Source organism: Garra rufa, chromosome 1, assembly GCF_049309525.1.
Source record: "Garra rufa chromosome 1, GarRuf1.0, whole genome shotgun sequence".
NCBI classification, from domain to species: domain Eukaryota; kingdom Metazoa; phylum Chordata; class Actinopteri; order Cypriniformes; family Cyprinidae; genus Garra; species Garra rufa.
In genome coordinates this window covers 32,661,989-32,686,034 of record NC_133361.1, presented here as the reverse complement: position 1 = coordinate 32,686,034, position 24,046 = coordinate 32,661,989, and the positions used below count along the sequence as shown (strand labels likewise).

Sequence of the window (24,046 nt, the reverse complement as noted above, 5' to 3'; positions counted from 1 at the left end):
CCACATGGGTGGAAACATGCAGATTAAGGGGCGGGAATATTATAATAAGATCTCTTTTCTATGTCACGAGGGGAGCGAAATCTGAGCAGCTCGTTTTTTCACAAGCTTGCAGAGAAAGATTTACCCAAAAATGTTTTGGGATTGGTAGATGCACTGGAGACTCAATTATAGCGCTTAAATAATATTTCATGATATGTCACCTTTTTTATCAAATAAATGCAGTCTTAATAAGCATAAGATACTTATTTACTTACCCTCATGTCATTTCAACCCTACAGTATATGACTTTTCTAAATTGTGACAGAAGTTTCAAATTTTTGAATTTTTTAGATTAGCTGTTATTTACAAATATGCTGTGGTCTTACAAATACAGCCTAACTTTACACAGTCATTTAGTGAGCATTTGAAATAAAGGGGTTAAACTTACATGACTATCTTTTCTTAGAAAGTTCAGACCATTTTGATTGACAGCCAGTATGCACGGGGTGTCGATAGCATTATTACTGCTGCTCAGTATGTAGAAGAATGACGAGCCAAACATGGGAAAAGCGCTCACGAGCCCTGAAACAGAAACACAAGCACAACAATCAGAGTTTTGATTAAAAGGCTTCCCGCCTTCATATTGGCTGTTCTTTTAAGTAAACACCTCACCCAAAAATTGTGCTTTGGCCTGATGAGGAGTGAGGGGCTGCACCTGCTGCATGTGCTGGGTCACCATGTTTAACCATTGCTGTTGGCGCTGGAGACCGAAAAACTGGGTGGGAATATATTCCTGAACCTCATGGCTGATGGCAGAGAACAAGAGAATGTTAGTCTATAGAAGACTTTACACTACTTGTATTACCTCAGGTATATTAAGCAGGTGCTGTTCTCAATCAGGCGTCAACTGAACAACTCTTTAATGGTTTATCATAATAATAATTTATATTTGTAACCACCTTATTTTTCCCGTAAGAGTGGGTGCAGCCATTTGTAAATTTAATGGGTTGGGCTTCCGGTCTTATCAATGTCCAGCTTTTTTTTTTTTTTTTTTGGCTGCTTGATATTGTAAATTGGTGTGTCTTACCATATTATTTTAATGTATTATCTTAATTATGAACACACCATAGGCTTACTTCCACGTTGAAGAATAAGGTGGATAAGGACTAAATCGCATAGAAATCAATTCACACATTATGAAGTGCATTAGTGATTTGGTTCAGTGGAATTAATGTAACATTTTTTAAGCTTTCACTTAATACATAACACGCAAGTTCTTTTTCTGACTGATAAATTCAGTATATGATGTCAGTCAGAAAAATTGCATTACAAGGTGGGCAGGTAGAGTGAGTCCTTGGCACGATGTTGCAGAGCTGCCAGTTTTGAAACTTGCTGAAGCTGCTGCTCACTGGCTTTACCCTGTGGGACAACACTGAGCAGCCCTTTCAAATAGTCAGGGAACACCTGTAAAATGTGAATGGAGATCAGATTAGTAGCCTGAAAAGAGAAAACTTAGATCAAATGAGAACAAATGCCTCAGATCTTTGTAACTTGTGCAATAAGTAGCACAAAACATGAAAGGAACGTCTAGGAAATTGAATCCGTCTGGTTGATGTACCTGATTGTAATGCATAGTGACTCCGAGCTCATTGTCAAACTTCAGTGGCTGCGTCCAAATCACTCTTCGAAACCACAGACTGTAGTTGCTATCGACATGTTCAGCTTCTGTAGCAACATCCAAGATATACTCCCTTTTGTTTAGAGGGCGGACGTTCTGACCTGGAGAAAGAGTGACAATACTTGAGAATACAGCTTTCAGTCTTTGTATCACTTGTAAAGGAATAGCTCACTCAAAAATCTAAATTTGCAAAATTTACTCACTCTCAGGCCATCCAAGACATAAATTAATTTGCTTTTCATAACAACAGATTTAGAGAAATGCAACATTACATGACTTGCTCACCAATGGATTTTTGCAGTAAATAGGGGCCATCAGAATGAGAATCCAAACTGTTGAAAACTCTTCACAAGATGTATTCATGTAGATTACTTGTGAATTATTGTGATGTTTTTATCAGCTGTTTGGCCTCTCATTTTGATGGCACCCATTCACTACAAAGGATTCACTGGTGAGAAAGTTATGCTAAATTTCTCAAAATTTGCTCGCATGAAGAAACAAATTAATCTACATCTTGGATTGGATTTCCTAAAATAAGTTAACTAGCATATGTGACCCTAGACCACAAAACCAGGTATAAGGGTCAATTTCTTTAAACTGAGATTTATACATCATCTAAAAGTTGAATAAAGATGCTTTCCATTGATGTATGGTTTGTTAGGATATTACAATATTTGGCTGAGATACAACTATTTGAAAATATGGAATCTGAGGGTGCAAAAAAATCTAAATATTGAGAAAATGCCTTCAAAGTTGTCCAAATTAAGTTCTTAGCAATGCATATTACTAATCAAAAATTAAGTTTTGATATGTTTACAATTGTAAATGTACAAAATATCTTCATGGAACATGATCTTTACTTAACATCCTAATCATTTTTGGTATAAAAGAAAAGTAGCCTATTGTTACAAATATACCCGTGCTACTTAAGACTAGTTTTGTGGACCAGAGTCACATATCAGCTACTAAAAACAGAAAAAAATCTCACCTCTGTTTGTTACCACAAATATAGCATATTCATCCAAGGCCTCAAGTTTATGCAGACCCATCTCATAGCACAGCTCTTCAATGGCATCCAAAGCAACCTTCAAAGTAAAAAGATGTGAATTAGAATCACATATTTTCTACTAAATTAGATGGCTCATAAAGTTGCAAAAAATGTCAAAAAGTCAACACACTGAGCAGGTTTTAATCTTTAGATGGCGTTCAGTTCCACCAGGAAGAAGAAACATCTGACGCTTAGAACTCCTTCCAGCCTTGAAAACATTAGATTGTGCATGATTAAGCAGAAATAGCTGAAAATGTCACTGAAATTAGCATTCAAATTTGTGACCCTGGACCACAAAATCAGTCATAAGTAGCTTAGGCATATTTGTGGCAACAGCCAAAAATACATTGTATGGGTCAAAAATCAATTAGGATACTAAGTAAAGATCATGTTCCATAAAGGTATTTAGTAAATTTACTACCGTAAATATATCATATCTTAATTTTAACATAATCTTTAATTTTTTAGTAATATACATGGCTAAGAACTTCATTTGGACAACTTTAAAGGTGATTTACTCAAAGCTTAGATTTTTGTGCACCCTCAGATTCCAGATATTCAGACAGTTATATCTAAGCCAAATATTCTCCTATCCTAACAAACCATACATCAATGGAAAGCTTATTTATTAAGGGCCCATGGTCCATGGTCACAATTGTTTATGTCCAACTAACCAGCATAGCTTTTAATTCCATTCCATTAGGATATTCAACACGTCCACCATACTGGAACGTCTTCCTTAGGTTCTGCTCACAAGCCTTGGCAATACCTGTCAATATATTATGTTTGTGTTATCATCAGTCAGTATCTTCATCTAGCTGTTACACATAGTTAAAACTGCAGTATACCTTGAAAGTGCACCCCTGGACTTGCACAGACGTCTTGGAGGAACTTCAGCAGGTAAGGTTTGAGCGCCTCTGAACACTTGTAGTATGCAGTGAGGATGTACAGCAGCCTCCAGCCCCTCTGGCAACTCTCCCTGTGAAATACAGAAGAGATCATCTATGACTCTGTCTGGCACATTAAAATGAGTCCTCTATGGTTTTCTAATTCAGAAAAAAAGGAGGCTTGTACGTCTTTGAGCTGGTGTTCCCAGTGATCTGCTTGAGGACTTGGCAGTACGCTTCATCTCTCATTAGTCCATACTCGCCACTCAGCTGCAACAGAGAATATTGCATATTGAAGACATTTAGCACATTCCTGTCTGGTTATCTTAATATTTTATGATGTGAATTCTTTCGAAGAGCTGCGTACCCTTAGGATGGTGCTCACAATCTCTTGCTCAGCCTGGCCTTTCATAGGGTAGTCTCCCATAAACTTCATTATAGCTGCAAAATAAGAATTATTAAAGTTGTATTACATAGTAAACATTTCGTTTTTATAGATGACAGTAAAAAAATATCTCTCTGAACATTCTGCTTACCAAGAAAAATCTCTGCAGCTACTTTGTTCATGTTTTCATCAGTGAACTCAATCAGGGACTCTTGGATTGGAGACTACATAACCAAAGCAAACATCAATCAGAATATGTATAAAATATGGAAATATGGAGTGTGTACAATCGATGAATGACTCATTCTTTGAGATGGTTCTATGGATGATTTTAGTGAATAACAACTTAAAATTCATTTTTTTCCTCTCACAAAGTTATCATATGACTTCAGTAGGCTTAGAATATAGTGCGCAAGATGTATGGACCACTTTTATGGTTGTTTTGTGTCCTTGTTAAAGCTTAAATGGTTAATTAAAGAAATTTTAAATAAACTAGTTAGGGGTTCAAGCGTGTATCGCTGAAACCCTATTGTAACTGTTAAAATGGCCAAAGTTTAGCCTTAAAAAGGCTAAAGTGTCTTTTGTCGTCTGAATCCTTTCCTCACATCGGACAAAACAGTACAAAAATACTTTTGTGAACTAGTCCTAAGTTGCCCAATCAGAACCAAACTAGAGCAGGAAGATTCTCTGGAGAATAAATATTAATAATTATCCAAAAAACGTTTAACTTTCAACTCTCCATTGCAAAAGGATGGCAAAACGTTAGAAAGGGGCAGGGCCGCCTTTAATAAAACAGCTATAACTTTTCAACGGACTGAGGTATCTTGGCCAAACTCACAACGCAAATGTGACAACAGTCAAGGAGCTTGGCCACTTTGGTGCTATAAGAGGGAAAACAACATAAAAATATACAATCGTTTGTCCTATCGACGTGAAAATCGGTAGACACGGCCTTGGTCCAAAGTGCCACAACTGGCTATAAGGACATTTGCGTATCTCAAAAAACATGGCCACCATAGGCTGATGAACTTTGAGCACCTATTAGACAAGTTTAACAGAGGTCGATTGGAAAGAAACTTGGTGGGCCTGTTTGACTCATAGCCCTAAAGATCTGTGTTTATACATATACACAGAATAGTATCATACAATAGACCTCATTCCAAACAACTTTGCCTCTAGAACAACTGCTGTCAATCAAACCGTCTTGGGTTTTCTGGGAAAAAAAACATGCAGTGCAATTCTCTGGACTCTCTAGGTCAATAATTATCCATAAATGTTGAAATTTCCCTTTGGGAAGCTATAACAGGGTTGTTTAGAGAAGGGGCCTGTCTAAATATACTCTAAAGACTAAATGAAAACTCAAACCTGATTCTAAACAAGCATGCAAAATTTTAGGGAGATCGAATAGCTGGCACTATAAGAGTCATAAACATTAAAAAACTTATTTATTTAAATTTCCTGGATTTCCCAAAAATACGTTTTACTCATTGATTTAGGTGGTTAGAGGCTTGCTAAATAATGTAGAATGTCTTTTTCATATGTGCTTAAATGCCTTAAAGCACTTGAACCCCAGTATTTGCTGCTTGCAGCTATATTTATTTTTGTTTTCTTTGTGCACAAAAAATATTCTCGTAGATTTATTTTTTTAATGATATCCTTACTACCTTTCTAGACCTTAAATGTGTCAGTTGCGTTCCTATCTATGGTTCAGAAAGCAGACGAATTTGATCAAAAAGATCTTAATTTGGGTTCTGAAGATGAACGAAGATCTTACAGGTTTGGAACAACATGATGGTGAGTAATTAATGACAGAATTTAAATTTTTATTATTTTAAGTAAATAATGGCAGAATATTTTAAATCAACTATTCTGTTAAACATTTACAAGTGATGGTATGGTATGCAATCTGTACCTTGGAAAATTTCACCATTTCCGATGGCTCCCTAGATTCCTTTGACTTCTTTGACTTTTTCTTATATGAATCACTGCAAAACATAAACACTGTCAATGTTTTCTACACATTTTCTTTTAATTCAACCATGCAACTGAAAACAGGAGCTCGTAATTTCCCTTATGACGCAATCAACTGACCCATTTTGTCTCTGGGCCCCTCTGAAATATTTCTTTGCAAACTCCACCATGTTGTATTGGCTGTCCTGCAAGATTCTCTCATCGATGTCCATGTCAGCGCTGTCTGTGTAGGCCTCTGCATACTCACTGACAGGAGATGCCACCTAGAGGTGAGATGCAGCAACACAACAGCACTCAGAAGGATCTATGGTACAAGTAAATCAGAATTTCAGATTATATGCCTGTTAAACACATATACCTCAATGGACCGGTCAAGTTCATGAGCTGCAGCAGCAGACCCTACAGCCACAGCCACAGCTGCTGAAGCGGCCACGCGACCCTGCTTATTCTTGGGTTCCTCTTTCTTGTCCACAGGAATGTTAATGAAGTCAGGAGCAGCCACTGGCTGAACAAACTCCACAGGAAAAACCCCAGATCGCCCATGAATGGCCCCAAACTTCCAGCCTTAGTACGATACAAGACATGGTGAGTGAAAGTGTGTGTGTGTGTGTGTGTGTGTGTGTGTGTGTGTGTGTATGACATTTTAAGAGTAGACTGAAATGCCCGTATAAAAGGCAGCAGTGCTTAGGGAAGGAAGACAAGTACTATACATGCAACTAGAGATACAGAATTTCAGATATGTCTGCACACCAGCAATTCAACTGCAATGACATTGCTAAGTGCAGCACAGTAAAACAGCAAATCAAGAAAAACTCCATGCAGGTGTCCACACACGACCCACCAAAATCAGGTGTGTCTCTTTTTATTTCCTCCAGGAGAATCACCTTCTTTTTCACTATGCAGCCATAACACTGGCCTGTGAAACAGCCACAGAACTTAGGTGAACAAGTTATTGTGCCTTTTACAACATAATTTGAATCTTGAGGATACTATTTGTCTTTATTATATCAATGAACTATCGTTCCAATGTTTGGGGCCCGTTTTTCCACCCATATTTTTATTTAGCAAGGATGCATCAAACTGACCAAAAGTGACAGTAAAGATATGTATGATGTTGCAAAAGATTTCTATTTCAAATAAATGCTGTTCTTTTGAACTTTCTATTCGTCAGAGAATCCTGAATAAAATATAAATCACAATTTCCACAAAATATTTTGCAGCATAACATTTTTTAACATCGATAATAATGAGAAATGTTTCTTGAGCAGTAAATCAGCATATAATAATAATTTCTGAAGAATTATGTGGCACTGAAGACTGGAGTTGTGATGCAGAAAATTTGTCACCACTGGAATTAATTAATTAATTTAATTAATTTTAAAACTTTTTTAAAGACTTTTTTCAAGAACATTTTTACAAATTTTACAGAATCCATACTTCTAAACATTATATTATATGATATTATATTATATTATTATATTGAACAAGGAGGTATATATGTGAGTCAATGAACAATAAGGATTTCCTAAATTATAAAGAAAAAAAAATTATCTAATAAAATTATCTAGTAAATGCATGGTTCAATTTATAAATAATGTAATATCTGTATAAGAAAAAGTAAAAGTAAAAAACAAGATTCTCCAGTTTAAATCATGTATCATAATGGATTATTCATGAAAGTTTTATTTACATTTTTTAGTGCTGTCAATCGATTCAAAAAATAAAATAACCAATTAATCACACATTTTAAAAAAAATTAATCATCTTTAATCCAACCAAACATTAATTAATTTACCTGTGACCTTCAGCAAGTAGGAAATATACAGAAATCGAACCACTATACTAAACACTAAATTAAATATAGATGAATCCTTAAAGCTACAAAAGTTATTGATTTCATGTTGTTTTTTTCTTTTGTTCTTAGATTAACAGACATCACAGCAGCTGGGTTATAAGGTTATTTGGCTGCTATTACTTTAGGAGCTGCCACTGCTGAACGTGACGCGCATCTGACATGCATGCTTGTAATTTCATTCACGTTTAATGTGAAATGATACAAGCTACAGTGTACCCCGCCATATTTGTGTGTACAATTGAAGTGCGCATGCTATGAGCACAGTATAATGGCTGACAGGACAGGTAAATTCGTTTTCTCATCTGACCGCAGTTCATTGTTGTTGAAAGACATTCTGCGACTAAATAAATGAACTTCTTTTCCAAAAAAAAGAGACAGAAGCAGCAGTTGTGAGTGGGGTGGCCAACCCTAGCCTCGCCAAATATGTTTAACGCTATTAAACTGGAAAAATTAATCACCTGCATTATTATGCTCATTTTGACTTTTGATATTTTTTTCATTAAATTAATAGATTACTGACGTGTGTCTTCAAGTGATATATTTCAGAAATGCTGTCAATTATTTAGGCTATTTTCCCACCAAATATGAAGAGTAGTGTCACTTCTGGTTTAACGCGGTCTCACCTGCATCTAGGCCATCCATTTTCTGCAAGCGTATGATGTCTCCCTTGTGGAAACTCAACAGCGTTCTGTCATCTGTAATGTAATTACGCACAGCAACGACATAGTCTGAGTCCTAGAGCGAGAGAGAGCACAATTAACACTCCGCATCACATTATCTCCGAAGCAAACCAATGTGAGTGAGAACTGACCTTTTTCAGCTCTGTGATGAAGTAGTCAATCATGGTTTTGACCTGAGGAGCTTTGGCAGAGAACAGAATCAGTTTCTCATTGGTGAGGTTGAACTCCAGCATGTTTTTGGAAGGAATGGTGACGAACATGATGTCTGTGTAGCTGCAAGACGATAACAATTATCACAATGCATTCAAAGTAATTAAAAATACAATTTACTTTAAGGGGTCACCGCATGCCCATTTTCCACAAGTTGATATGATTCTTTAGGGTCTTAATGAGAAGTCTATAAGATACTTTGGTTAAAATTTCTATATGGTAATGTAAAAAACACTCTTTTTACCTTGTCAAAATCAGCCCTTTTTAGAGCGAGCTATTCTGTTGCATGTTCCTTTAAATGCTAATGAGCTCTGCTCGCCCCGCCCCTCTCTGCAGTGGGATGATGAGCCGTAATGTTTACTTTAGCCGCATTTAGCCGCATTTAGCTACATTTAGCGACAAAGCTTGCTAAATAGCACATTATTAAGAAAGGCCATTTGCAAAGATGCATAAAAACCCTTATACTTACTTCTGCTGTGGGTGAAGCTGCATCAAGAATGATTCACACAAACATAGACGCATATGTAGATCGGGATCTGCATTTTCATTTCTAAAACGGAAGTAACGTTAATCCTCTGCGTCTTCAGCGGCTCAGATGTCGGGAGTAAATGACGACTGCTATGTTCATTATTACATCCAACAACAGAACACCTCAGTCGCTCAATCGGAGACATTCTTGTCTTCCCCTGCACCTGAGTCACACAATGCCGATCGGAGTCAGACTGTTTCAGCTCGGTGAGGGCGGGTCTAAGGCAAGACGCTCATGTCAATCAACTATCGTGGAAGCGGCCTCTGTTGGTGTGTCGTCACACCGACAAGAAGCTAAGAATGACCTGATTTTAAAAAGGGGATATTACTTTTAAAGATGAAAAAAGTACCACTGGGTGGATTTTTATCATTGTAGGGTGGATGTGTACACAAACCGCCAACACACATTAATGTTCAAACAACATGTAAAAGTGAGTTTTGCATCCGATGAGCCCTTTAAAATACAGACATTAAAAAAGTCTTAATAACTGGTACCTGTAGGGTCGCAGAACTCTGAAGTAGTCTGGGGCTATCGCACTGCTCCTGACCATTTTTAAAAGCTTGATCCCTCTATGAGATACAGACAGCACCTGGACCCCTGTGCCAACACTGCCCTATTTAGAAAAAAAAATTGACTTTGGATTGGTTTTAATACCACTATAATGCAGCAAATGCCTGCTTAAAATATCAGAATACAGTATGTGATTTGGATGCTTACATACAAGACTTTGTTAATTTCAACCAGCTTTACCATGCTTATTAAAGGGATTGTTGAAGTTGTAAATTCTTGAAGTTGAAAATTCTGTCATTAATTACTCACTCTCAAGTCGTTCCAGACCCATAAGAACTTTCTTCATCTTTTGAACAGTAGTAAGAACGTCATTAAAAGAAATTATTACTTTTCTGAGCCTTGAATGTGGTAGTTGCGTTGCTGTCTATGCAGAGTCAGAAAGCTCTCAGATTTAATCAAAAATCTTAATTGGTGTTTCGAATTGGGTGCACTATCCTTTTAAGAAATTTTACTATTTACATTTGTGAACAGTGTGTTATGCTGAGACACCCGCTAAACCAGACCAACATAGATCAGCTTGGACCAGCCCTGAAATTCATGCTGGTCTACAAGGGTTATTTGAAAGAGATTCCTTACAGATGCTGGGAACAGGCGTGAGAAGTAGATCTCCCAAGTGTCTTTTGCAGCAACCACAACCTTCTTCTTCACATTCTCATCCTGGATTGTGGCATTCGTGTCAACGTTGTGCTCCGCTGTCACAATGCAGAAGACCAAATTTTCCACTCCATTAGCAGTGTTCACATATTACATGAGATAAATGTGTATCTAAAAAAACGAATCAACATAAATCATACCAAAAAGGGATTTCATCTTCTGCCTTTCTTCTGTTGTAATGCGAATGCAAGCCTCTGAGAATGTGTCATGGACAATCTAAGACGTAAGTTTCATTGCAATTTTGGTTAATAAAAGTAAAACCAACCACAAATACCTTTACATACACTACTGTCAAATAAATTTGAAAGAAATTAATTCTTTATACTTAAAGTCAAAGTTCAAATAAATGCTGTTCTTTTGAACTTTCTATTAAAAAAAAAACATTATAAAATAATATATAATATAAACAATAATAATATGTTTTTCTTGAGCAGCAAACCATCATATTAAAATGACTTTTGAAGGATCATGTGACACTAAAAAATGAAGCAATGATGCTGGAAATTTAGCTTAGCATAATTATTTGCACATTTTAAAATATATTAGAAAACATAAATTCTTTGTGATTCCAATCTTTTTATTAGTAGTGCACTTAAATTATGGCTGTCAAAGTTAAATATCGTTAGTTTACACAGATTATGTCCATAAAGTGGGTTTTGTTCTTTTTTATTGTTATTATTATTTTTATTATTCATTTATTATGAATGCTAACGGTAACACTTTACAGTAAGGTGTCATTTATTAATATTAGTTAATGTATAAACTAACATGAATGAACAATGAACAACACCTTTATTGCACTATTTATTTATTGTTAATGTAAGTTAATAAAAATACAGTTGTTCATTGTTTGTTTATGTTCATTCACAGTGCATTAACTAATGTTAACAAACACAACTTGTGATTTTAATAATGCATTAGTAAAAGCTCAAATTAGCATTAATACGATTATTATAGAAATTTAGAGATCTATCAATTGATAGCCCTAATACCAATGTGAACTGAAAAACAAAAAATATCAAACCTGCTTGAACAAGAGGTCTAGCATCAGTGGGTGGTTGAAACTGTCTTTTGGATAAAACACCTAAAAACAGATGGCAGAAATTTCATAATTACTTCCATATTTTAGAGCAAAGGCTCATTGTGTCCCACTGACCCAACACAACATAAATGACACTCGCCTCTTTTCTCAGGTAGATCTTCCATGGTACATTGGTGTAGGTGTAGTGCTCTTCACTGCTCCTCTTGTGCAGCTGAGTCTGAATATTCTCTTCTTCTACTGGAAGTTCTCTAGATACTGTAATGCAACACAATAGCTGTGTTAACAAGGCCTCTATTAAACTGAAATTAAATTATATAGATGATCTGAGTTTACCAGGTGCAGGGGCCGGGAATCTCTGACTAACAGCTGGCACAGGAGGTGATCGCTTCATCTTTATGCTTTTTGCTGGTTTCAATGCCCCACTGTCGTAATCATACTCTTTCGCAGATGATGAAGGAGAGGCTGGAATGTAGGTTTTCTTTCGCTGGTTGTGTGGGACACCAACATGCTAAGCATTAACTGCAATGATAATACTAAAGCCTCCTGGTAATACTTTATATGTGACCCTGGACCACAAAACCAGTCATATGGGTTAATTTTTTTTTATTTGAGATTTATACATCTGAAAGCTGAATAAAGCTGAAATAATAAAGTTTTCCATTGATGTATGGTTTGTTAGGATAGGACAATATTGGGTCGAGATACAACTATTTGAAAATCTGGAATCTGAGGGTGCAAAAAAATCTAAATACTGAGAAAATCACCTTTAAATTGTTCAAATGAAGTTCTTAGCAATGCATATTACTAACCAAAAATTAAGTTTTAATATATTTACGGTAGGAAATTTACAAAATATCTTAATAGAACATGATCTTTACTTAATGTCCTAATGATTTTTGGCATAAAAGAAAAATGTATAATTTTTATACAATACAATGTATTTTTGGCTATTGCTACAAATATACCCTTGCTATTTAAGATGATTTTGTGATACAGGGTAACATATGACTTAAACACTGTCAATTTATCTGTAAATAATCTATGACTGATCTACCTGTGGAGGTGGAGAAATCATCTGGTCCTTAAGGATCATCATGGCTTCATCATGGGGGTCTGGTTTCTTCAAAAACACTTTAGCTTCCCTCCTGCATTGAAGTCCAGCACATTTAGAGCTTTGGTCTTTGTTCCGTTCTAATTTAAAGTTCTCTTTTGATGAATATTTTATCAATGTTTTGTTGCAAGGTCAAGGAGAACATTGGTTCGCTGTGTATCAGTTTTCAGTTGAGGTCATTGATTATTAAAGATGTGGAACTGGCTTTTGGATCTAAAAATGTTCATTTCTCACCTGGGAATCTCTGCTGGTTTTACAGGGTTTGCCTGGTATTGCTTGATAATGTCTTTGATGTTGTGACTTGGCTCCAAATGTTCGGTGTTTGAGATAGTGGCTCGCACCACATCTCCCGTTGGCGGATCCCTTCTAGTTGGGCCTTTGGAAACATATCAACATACTAATAAAATAGTCATTTTAAAATTAAAATTAAAGAATTAGTTCACCCAAAAATGAAAATTCTGTTATTAATTACTCACCCTCATGTCATTCCAAACCCTTAAGACCTTTGTTCATCTTCTGACCACGAATAAACATATTTTGATGAAATCCGAGAGCTTTCTGCATAGACAGCAATGCAACTGAAACGTTTATGGCCCAGAAAGGTAGAACATTGTTAAAATACTCCATGTGACATCATTTTCGTAGCTTCATAAAATTAAGGTTAAACCACTGATGTCACATGGACTATTTTAACATGTCTGTAGTACGCTTCTGGGCCTTAAACAGTCAGTTGCATTGCTGTCTATGCAGGATCAGAAAGCTCTCAGATTTCATCAAAATATCTTAATCTGTGTTCAGAAGATGAACGAAGGTCTTGCGTGTTTGGAACGACATGAGGGTGAGTAATTAATGACAGAAATTTTATTTTAAGTGAACAATGCCTAGTATGCCTTAAGTATGAATATACACGACTGATACAATGACATACTGTACTGTCGCTGGGTAGATTTCTGTGGTGGAGAAGCAGGGGTTGGTTTGTAGGAAACAGGTCCAGTTTCTTGTTTAGTCTTCAGATAAGACACATGCAATGGTTAAAAATGATAACAACAGTGTTTTTTGAACTGTCCATCAACATGTTTTGAGGAAAAATGTACTCTACCATTCAAAAGTCAGTATGTTTTTTTATTTTATTTTTAAGAAATTAATATTATTATTTAGCTAGGATGCATTAACTGACCAAAAGCTTATAATACTACAAAATATTTCAGTCACACTTTATTTCAGGTCCAATTCTTACTATTAACTTACTATTAACTATGACTTTTCCCTAAATAAACTCCTAATAACTGCTTATTAATCATTAATAGTTAGTGTGGTAGTTACATTTAAATATTGGGTAGGATTAAGGAATGTAGAGTATGGTCAAGCAGAAAATGAGCTTTATAATATTAATAAACAGTCAATATGCTAGTAATACACACAATGTCATGTTTAACATTTGTTAATAATAAGCAATGTTTCTTAAGAAGCAAAGCAGCATATTAGAATGATTTCTGAAGGATCATGTGACACTGAAGACTGTAATAATGATGCTGAAAATTCAGCTTTACCATGACAGGAGAAAATTAGTTTTTAAAACATAATCAAATAAAATATAGTTTTTTTATTTAATAAATGCAGCCTTGGTGAGCATAACAGATTTCTTAAAAAATAAAAATGTTAAATTAAACAGTAGTGAATATGGGAATTTAAAGTGCTAAAATGACTTCTATATTATTATAATATAATCAAAGCTTACTCTTGATATCTTATGAATTATCAGCTACAGCCAAACCAAAATTTATCCAGACACCTTCAACATTTCTCTATATCATAGTTTATTCGCTATAGTTTAGGAAATGGTAATAAAATAAGACAAGAACTCAGAGATAAACTGTGTCAGATCAAATTCATTGATAATGTCAGATAACTGTGATAGAAAGGTATGTAATAGATTACAATCAACCAAAAATTCAGACAACTGACAGTGTAACAATAATTTGCACAATTACCAATACTTTGTTGACCAATTACTAATCAATGCTAATTTTATTCAGACTGTGGTGTAAAAAGTTCACATTAACAATTAAAGAAAAAACACTTAAGCAAAACATGGTCAGGTCAAAGTGTCTAAATAGTTTTTGGTCCCAAACTATAAATTATTACAAATTATAAATTTTACTGGTAGTCCACTGTATGACTGTATTTTGGGTCACAGTTTACTTTATTTTGTTATCCTCGCTTACATAAATGAACTATAGTGTCCTGCACCCACTAGAAATCAAAATATTGTAATCAGTGCTCAGAGATACTCACAGGGCTGTACTGGCTTGAGCGGGGAGCTGGCACATACTCGCTGTGTGTGTGGTGCCCTGAATTATACATCTGCTGCTGGAGGGCCATGGCTTGCATTGTCATCTGCTGAGCCTGTGGTACATCACATTAGCTCAGTACTCAAACACATTTAGCAGTTAAGTACAAGTGTAAGTCATGCTGTATGTGCTCACCAATATAATCGCTTGCTGGTTGATGATGGCTTGCTGCTGCTGTGCTAAGACAGCCGGATCTACACCTTTAGAGATAAAGCAGATGTACTCTAATGACTGTCATTAGAACACAACAGTGCCGTCTTTCACAAACGATCCCAGAGAATAAATCAGAGGAAAGCGTCATTTATGCAGCATTCATACCTGACATATCAGGCATTGGTGGCACATTAGGCATAGCTGGCAAAGGTGGCATAGCAGGCAAAGCTGGCATAGAAGGCATAGCTGGCATTGGGGGTACTGAAGGTACGGCGGTAGGCGCGTGTGCATGAGGCACAGAAGACATAGCTGGCATAGGTATAGGTGGCATCATTGTTCCTCCCATAACAGGTAGAACTGGCACCGCTGAGGACAGTAAATATGGCTAAGGATCAGTAAGCAAGGGCCCTTTTAACATGTCTTAATCATACCATTTAATGCAAGGATTGGCTAGGCTAGGGTTTTGAGCTCAGACGAAAACCAAACTAGCTGTGGCAACTCTCCATATAAAATAAATATGAACAATACTGCTGAAAGTGAATTAGACAAACTGCAGCTTAAAGTTGAAGTCAAAAGTTTACATACACCATGCAGATTCTGCAAAATGTTAATTATTTTACCAAAATAAGAGGGATCATACAAAATACTGTGCTGTTACTTGAATGATCCACAGCTGTGTTTTTGTTTTTTTGTTTTTGTTTAGTGATAGTTAAACTGCCCGCTGTTCTTCAGAAAAATCCTTCAGGTCCCACAAATTATTTGGTTTTTCAACATTTTTGTGTATTTCAACCCTTTCCAACAACGACTCTATGATTTTGAGATCCATCTTTTCACACTAAGGACAACTGAGGGACTCATATGCAACTATTACAGAAGGTTTAAACACTCACTGATGCTTCAGAAATAAACACGATGCATTAAGTGCTGGGGTGAAAACTTTTGAACAGAATGAAGATTTGTACATTTTTCTTATTTTGCCTAAATATCACATATTTTTATTTAGTACAGTCCTTCAGAAGCTACAGAAGATACTTACATGTTTCCCAGAAAACAAAACAAGGCTCTTAATGCATCGTGTTTCCTTCTGAAGCATCAGTGAGCATTTCAACCTTCTGTAATAGTTGCATATGAGTCTCTCAGTTGTTCTCAGTGTGAAAAGATGGATCTCAAAATCATAGAGTCAATGTTGGAAAGGGTTCAACTACACAAAAATACGCTAATTATTTCTCTATTTGTTTCTCTCCGTGGTAACTAGGATTTACACAAGATTCAGTCTGGATTCAGAAGAAGAGATGATGCCAACCCCTCAGAGGACCGCAGATGATGCCAGCCTTGAAACAACATACAGCACTACATAATTTTCCTACAAGTTTGATTACAGCACATAATCATTGCAATTAGTGTTCATCATCTGTTTGATTACACAGTTACTGATTTTAACATTTATATCATATGTACATCGACTTAACATACAGTAGTCACCACTAATAAGCTACTAAATATATTGTAGTAGCCTAAACTTTTGTACAGTTGCTTTGCAACGATTTGTATTGTGAAAAGCGCTATACAAATAAACTTGAATTGAATTGAAAAATGCTGAAAAACCATAAAAATTGTGGGACCTGAAGGATTTTTCTGAAGAACAGCAGGCAGTTTAACTGTTCAGGACAAACAAGAGACTCATGAACAACTATCACTAAACAAAAAAAACAGCTGTGGATCATTCAGGTAACAACACAGTGTTAATAATAAGTGTATGTAAACTTTTGAACAGGGTTATTTTCATAAATTCAACTATTATTTTCTCTTGTGGACTATATGTAAACATATTTTATGTGAAATATCCTATTCAGGTCAGTACTAGATAAAAAAAATAACATGCATTTTCCAAAAGGTGTATGTAAACTTTTGGCTTCAACTGTATATTGTTTATTAAATTATGTATTACAGTTTTTAATCTGTTTAAAAAATATTTTATCATAAAAATAAAGTTTCTGAATTTTTGATAATTTAATTAGAAAAATGTACATGTAGCAAAAGTTGCCATCAGCTATTTATTGTTAAGTGTGTTTTTTTACACATACGTATATAAGGAACACAACTGGCACCCATTTTGTAGAATGACCCAAGGAACACCAATCACCAAAAGCAAGAGCCACTTAAAATCACCAAAGCATTAAATCAATCTAAATGGTACCTTGATCATTTATCATGCAAAGCATTTGCAAATGTGCGGTTTACGATAATTTGCAAGTCTGAATGTTTATCTGCTAATTGATTGCTTTTAGGTACCAATTGACCCTAGGGTACCCATGCATAATTGATGCGTGGTAAGGAGAGAGCAGAAAGAGAACAGATGCAGAGCTCACCACCGGGCTGCAGTCTGGGGGGATAAGGCCTGCTGGAGAGGGGTTTCTCTATGTCACCATCCTCCCCTCCAATCCCACCGGCTCCCTTCATACGGCTGGACATGCTGGATGACTTCTCGAAATCCTGCAGAAGAGATAAGGCAAAGCAAAACAAGCTCTCAACTCAGGGCTGGACCATTCCCAGCTCAGTCATACGAGAAATCAATCTCCCCATGGGAGTACCTTATACTCTCTAAGAGGAGCATGGCCCATTAACTAGAGCAAATGAAACAGAGCCAGACTCATGAGTCTGGATACCAGTCTAAGATCTTTAAGTGAGCAAAAATAATAATTTTAAAAGTAACTAGTCCTTTTTGACTGAAAAATTCACATCCTTATTTTGAATACGTATATATTGCCAAATATATACATGTGACCCTGGACCACAAAACCAGTCATAAGTATCAATTTTCCTAAATAGGATAGGGCAATATTTGGCCGAGATACAACTATTTGAAAACCTGAAAAAAATCGGAGAAAATTGCCTTTAAATTTGTCCAAATGAAATTCCTAGAAATGCATATTACTAATCAAAAATTAGGTTTTGATATATTTACGGTAGGAAATGCACAAAATATCTTCATGGAACATGATCTTTACTTAATATCCTAATGATTTTTGGCATTAAAAAATTATAATTTTGACCCATACAATGTATTTTTGCCTATTGCTACAAATATCACATGTATGCCATATATATATAAAAACACCATCATTCTCTCAAAATAATAAAGCTAAAGGCAAAAATTAAGTACGCTCAATCCTGTGAGAAATACGGTAAACTGGTAACTTAATCACCCCCAGTGCAGGGGACCTGGCGCTCATAGAGCACATTTGATACACTCAATCACTTACACTATGAGGATCAAGTGGCCAATTGTTTTCTTCATGCATTCATGTTATATTTTTAAGCTTCCTTCCATAAATAGTTGCATTTAACCTCCAAAAATATAGTTTTTATTACATTTAAAAGGGGTCATGAACTGAGAAATCAAAAACATCCTGTAATTTTCAGAACTCAAAAGTTTCTTGTTAAAAAACAGCATATATTGAAGCCAATAGCATAAAAAATAAACCACCTCTACAGAAAAAGATCAACGCCTGCTTCTACATCACTGCCTGTTTAGCCCTGCCCACCAATTCACGCATGTAGTGTAAATACCAAGAGAGGTAAACACAGGTCTACACAGAAGACCAAATGATAAAAATGGCTCAGAAGACAACAAGACGCAGGGCAGTGCCAATTTGTGAAAAAAAAAAAAAACATGGGAGTTTTGTGCAATTGACGCGTTTCCATTAGGCGTATTTTCAATTCGCAATTTCAATTTGCGCAATTTGAAGGGTAATGGAAATGCAGCTACAGTCTTTGCATTGTCTTCCTTCTGATCCTAACATTAGTTAAGAGTGGATGAACTTTATTTTTAATGAAGTTCTAGACCACTGTTCTTTTGTTCACTTCATTTTACCGCGGATTCATTTACAAACAAGGCACAATTTGACGCTGGATTTTCAGAAAGACTAAAACTAAAAGATGATGCTGTGTCGAATATCTATATTGGATCCGACAGTAATGTCGCACCACAAAAGTGTGAGTAACTGTTTTTATTACATGGTCACCATTACTTTGTCTGTTATACAAGTTTGTTTATATATGAAGGATGTAGGCTGTCAAATATATACAACTGTCATAGCCAATCATAGCAGTGGGCCTTTACTTGTGAGTCTACAATCCACCAACCTATTCAAACAGAGCGTTCAGATGAGAGGACAGAAAATAGCCTATTACTTCTAAATTATGATTTATTTGAAGTAAAAATCTTTCTAACATTATAAGTGGACCTCAGAGAACAGTACAAAATAATAAAAAAAGGCAGTTCATGACCCCTTTAAACTTAACTGAATTAGGCATGGATGCACAAGAGACACTTACCCCATTGCCATCAGACAGAACTGGGTCAAACAGGCTGTCAAGATATCTGTCCATGCCTTTCTGAGTTGGTGCTTCGCTGAAGTCTGATTCTGAGGGAAAAAAGTGGGAAAAAAACTGAAATCATGCAATGTGTCTTGTATGGGATACGCAAAAGCAGCTTAAAAACTAGCTGAATAAATAAAAAAAATAAAAACAGCTGACCGTGGCTGTAATATCCATCTGAATCTGGCAGACTGGAGCTAGGCATTGTCTGAGGGAGCAGAAGTGAGCTGTCATCATCAGAATCAAATCCGCTTCCAAACAGAGCCCTGCGAAAGTTCATATTGAGGGCAAAATATTAGATAACAATGCAGTAACACTGCAAAATATTTTTCCTGAAATTAAAGGGATAGTTTACTCAAAAATGAAAATTCTGTTTTTAAATATAATGGTTGTAGCTATTCTGTCTATGCAGGGTCAGAAAGCTGTCAGATTCAAAAATATCAAAAATATCTTAATTTGTGTTCAAAGGTGATCAAAGGTCTTACGGGTTTGGAATGACATGAGGGTGAGTAATTGATGACAGAATTTTTATTTTTGGGTGAGCTATCCCTTTAAATGTTAAGTTTGTCATTTCACATCTAGTGGCACTAAACAACATTTCAGAGCAAATAATGCCACAGAAATTACACACTCACATTTAACTGATTTTTAAATTGCATGCAAAACAGATCTGTTAAAATATAATTCATATGTATGATCATGTATCATATTAGCGCACATAACCCATTTCCAATGTAAATAAAAGCACATTTAACATGCAAGATTATTATATAGATACTGACAGGCTGGCATTGGGCCTAGTTCTGGTGGGACTCTCAGCGGAGATGATAAAGTAGGACTTTTGCTTGGGAAAATTTCTCATCAACTCCATGTCTGCGATCAAGTCCATGACATAATCGTGCCCTGCGAGCTCCGCCCACTGTCCGTGCTCCTTCATGACAACAGAACAGCCCTTCCAGGCCTCCGTCACACCCCTGCGGATCCAATTAATGGGACTATTCATTTCAGGCAAATTACACATGGCAGAGATAATGAAGGCCTCATTATAGACTGTACATATCCCGACATGCCCGAAAGAAAGAGCCATGCACTAATGACATACAGCATATTAAAAAGCTCCCTGTGATGAATAGATGCTAACATGACAACACCTACAGGGGCTGAAACTGAGCAAAATCAAAAGATGTGTTGTCTGACATTACAAAGAAAAACAATTGGAACAAGAGAAGGAAAATAATACGATTGTGTACCTATGCTGTAGGATATCTCCAGCCAACTCCTCCCCGCTCGTCCAGGAGTGCAGAGGGCAAAGGAAAGATGTCCCTGTCAATACAACATGACGTTTAACAGCTGTGGTTTGACAGGCATGAATGAGTGAAGACTACACGCAAATGTCTGTTTCTATTCTGTATAGCGCTACAGATCAGGTATCACCAGATATAGATGCGCTTTACACATTGTCTCCAGAGGGTTTTAAGAAACAAAGGAATCTGTCTGGCAGATTTAGGAGATTATGATGATGGAAGAGCCTTTCAGCGCTTTATTTAACTGTTTTGTAAGCTGTCTATTTAGTTTGTCTTATATAAGTGTGCATATCTCTTTCATTCCAAACAAGGATTTCTCTAAATATTCTGATTTCAGCTGGTCGGGCAGCTTTCCTTCCATCATAACCAATCTAAAACAAGCCTGCTGGTAGTCAGCTATGTAATCAACTATCATGTTCAAGGCCTAGAAAGGTTGTAAGGACATCGTTAAAATAGTCCATGTGACATCAGTGGTTCAACCTTAATTTTATGAAGCTACGAGAATTTTTTCTGTACAAAGAAAACAAAAATATTGACTTAATTCAACAATTTCTTGCGTGTCAGTCTTTGCCATGCTTTCAGGAGAGTACTACGACAAGCAGAGGAAGGCACATGCTGTACATAAAATAGTCTTCATAAACATGTCTGAAGATTTTGACAAAAAGGATGACTTGCAATTTTTTGCCCAGCTTTACTTATTTGAACCAGAATATAGCGACGGTGAACAAAGAAAGATGGATGTCAGAAGTTTACATACACCTTGCAGAATCTGCAGAAGGTTAATTATTTTACCAAAATGCATGGTATTTTTTATCTAGTACTGACCTGAAGAAGACATTTCACATAAAAGATGTTTACATATAGTCAACAAGAGAAAATACCAGTGGAATTAATAAAAATGACCCTGTTCAAAAGTTTACATACACTTGATTCTTAATACTGTGTTGTTACTTGAATGATTCATAGCTGTTTTTGTTTAGTGATAGTGATGTTCATGAGACCCTTGTTTGTCCTGAACAGTTAAACTGTCTGCTGTTCTTCAGAAAAATCCTTCAGGTCCCACAAATACTTTGGTTTTTCAGCTTTTTTGTGTATTTGAACCTTTTCCAACAATGACTGTATGATTTTGAGATCCATCTTTTCACACTGAGGACAACTGAGGCCCTCAAATGCAACTATTACAGAAGGTTCAAACACTCACTGATGCTCCAGAAGGAAAAATTATGCATTAAGAACACTTTTTGAATTTGAAAATTCAGACTTCAAGGGTAGTACTAAATTTATATATATTAGGCAAAATAAGAAAAATGTGATGCATGGAAAAAGATGGATCTCAAATTCATACAGTCATTGTTGGTAAGGGTTCAAATACACAAAAAAAGCTGAAAAATCAAAGTCCTTCTGGACCTGAAGGACTTTTTTGAAGAACAGTGGGCAGTTTAACTGTTCAGGACAAACAAGAGACTCATGAACAACTATCACTAAACAAACAAAAAAATAATAATTAAGAATCAAGTGTAAAAATTCAACTCTTATTTTCTCTTGTGGACTATATGTAAACGTCTTTTATGTGAAATGTCTTATTCAGGTCAATACTAAAAAAATAGCATGCATTTTGTATGATCCCTCTTATTTTTGCATTTTGGTCCTTTGAAGACTGAGACGAATAAGAAATTGCTGTAAAATGTTGTTATTTTTGTTTTCTTTGTGCATAAATACTATTCTTGTAGCTTTATAACATTACAGTTGAACCACTGATGTCACATGGACTGTTTTATCTATGGTACTACCTTTTCTGGGACTTGAACATGTCAGTTGTGTTGCTGTCTATACAAGGCCAGAAAGCTTTTGGATTCCATAAAAAATATCTTAATTTGTGTTCTGAAGATGAACAAAAGTCTTACGGGTTTGGAACAATGTGAGAGTGAATAACTGACAGATTTAAATTTTTTGGGTGAACTATCCCTTTAAATGCAACTGAATTAGACCTTGACTGCTTCTTTTATGAAACCCACCCTAACTTTAACTGGCCAGCACTGATTCAAGGATGCAGAAACTCAAACAGTGCGAGTGAAACTGACACACACCATCAAAACAGTGCACTTGCAAAACCATGTTTGCTTTCTTCCTATTGGCTGTCCATTCCAGCAGGGACAATGGGTAAGTCCTCGCTGTCTCCGGTCCATACAGGGATTTCTGCATGGCTTGAATGAGCTTGTGTTGGCCAACAGCTTTAAATCCATTATAAGCATGATCTGAGACAAACCTAAAACATACAAAACCCAAACCGTAATGAAGGCTCAAATGTAGTTTGTGACAGGTTCAATGTAAACATATGTGTGTGTTGCTTACTTCAGAAGGTATTTCTCCATTTTGGCTGATGGTGCAAATGCACTCAGGCAGGCTAGCAGCAGCAGCCAGCCTCTCTCTGAGTTATCTGGGTTGGTGTTTCTCCAAACCTGATTGGCAATTTGACATAAGATTTCATCCCGCAAGCCAGGGTTGGTAAGCCCCTTCTGGATGATGTAGTTTCCAAATAAATTCTCCTGAGCACCGTTTAGATGTGGATCACCCATAAACCGCAAGATCTACAAAGTGAAAGAAATAGCAATGCTAATAAACTTTAAATCACACTGACTTATGGCTAGAACAGAACATATCTTCACTTAAAAATCTAATGCTCATGAAAGGTTTATATGTTATTGTTAAAAATCTGGTTCTCTGTGGAGAAAATAAATGGGATTTTCACTTCCAGAACTAACATTTGAACTCTATTGCATTTATAATAGATGACAATAGCAAAATTTTCAACAGAATATAATGCATTATACCATGACAAAGACATCTAGAGCGTCGTGTGTAAGATCGTCGTCAATGTGGGTTAGTGGTGTCTTCAGAGGTGCCGTTAACATTCCAAACTTTGCTTCCTATTTATTCATCACAAAAAACATACAGCTTAATATACAGTTTATTAGTCAGTCCAGGAATTTGTGAATAAATTAAGCATGTCTTACTTTGAAATGAACCTGGACAAATTTGGAGATAGTATAGTTGTTGATGTCAAGAGGTAGTGTGAGCTGTGACTCCACCTGAACTGTGGGAGCCTGAACTAAAGCCAAGCAATCAGAATGCAGCTCTCTACCTCCTAAAAAACACAAAACAAAAGAGGTGAAAAGTTAAAGCAGTGTACATTATATATATGTATGTATGTATGTATTAAATATATATATATATATATATATATATATATATATATATA

General features: G+C 36.0%; 1 protein-coding gene across 1 annotated transcript in view; it reads right to left on the bottom strand.

The window, feature by feature from the left end:
- The window catches only part of myo15aa (myosin XVAa), a 62,197-nt gene that overhangs the window by 1,752 nt on the left and 36,399 nt on the right, over window positions 1-24,046 (bottom strand). The window contains exons 26-61 of the mRNA XM_073833251.1: window positions 23,802-23,932; window positions 23,619-23,714; window positions 23,140-23,375; window positions 22,875-23,053; window positions 20,734-20,806; window positions 20,266-20,457; window positions 19,643-19,749; window positions 19,442-19,530; window positions 17,473-17,596; window positions 15,086-15,150; window positions 14,895-15,005; window positions 13,528-13,606; window positions 12,834-12,975; window positions 12,543-12,633; window positions 11,822-11,972; window positions 11,628-11,743; window positions 11,471-11,530; window positions 10,587-10,662; window positions 10,369-10,484; window positions 9,717-9,835; window positions 8,615-8,756; window positions 8,427-8,538; window positions 6,307-6,512; window positions 6,069-6,211; window positions 5,890-5,962; window positions 4,129-4,201; window positions 3,960-4,033; window positions 3,780-3,862; window positions 3,554-3,684; window positions 3,380-3,474; window positions 2,836-2,913; window positions 2,646-2,742; window positions 1,598-1,758; window positions 1,310-1,443; window positions 652-785; window positions 428-561 (exon numbers count right to left, since the gene is read on the bottom strand). Coding sequence (XP_073689352.1) covers window positions 428-561; window positions 652-785; window positions 1,310-1,443; window positions 1,598-1,758; window positions 2,646-2,742; window positions 2,836-2,913; window positions 3,380-3,474; window positions 3,554-3,684; window positions 3,780-3,862; window positions 3,960-4,033; window positions 4,129-4,201; window positions 5,890-5,962; window positions 6,069-6,211; window positions 6,307-6,512; window positions 8,427-8,538; window positions 8,615-8,756; window positions 9,717-9,835; window positions 10,369-10,484; window positions 10,587-10,662; window positions 11,471-11,530; window positions 11,628-11,743; window positions 11,822-11,972; window positions 12,543-12,633; window positions 12,834-12,975; window positions 13,528-13,606; window positions 14,895-15,005; window positions 15,086-15,150; window positions 17,473-17,596; window positions 19,442-19,530; window positions 19,643-19,749; window positions 20,266-20,457; window positions 20,734-20,806; window positions 22,875-23,053; window positions 23,140-23,375; window positions 23,619-23,714; window positions 23,802-23,932 — 4,223 coding nt within the window. The remainder of the gene's footprint in view (window positions 1-427; window positions 562-651; window positions 786-1,309; window positions 1,444-1,597; window positions 1,759-2,645; window positions 2,743-2,835; window positions 2,914-3,379; window positions 3,475-3,553; window positions 3,685-3,779; window positions 3,863-3,959; window positions 4,034-4,128; window positions 4,202-5,889; window positions 5,963-6,068; window positions 6,212-6,306; window positions 6,513-8,426; window positions 8,539-8,614; window positions 8,757-9,716; window positions 9,836-10,368; window positions 10,485-10,586; window positions 10,663-11,470; window positions 11,531-11,627; window positions 11,744-11,821; window positions 11,973-12,542; window positions 12,634-12,833; window positions 12,976-13,527; window positions 13,607-14,894; window positions 15,006-15,085; window positions 15,151-17,472; window positions 17,597-19,441; window positions 19,531-19,642; window positions 19,750-20,265; window positions 20,458-20,733; window positions 20,807-22,874; window positions 23,054-23,139; window positions 23,376-23,618; window positions 23,715-23,801; window positions 23,933-24,046) is intronic.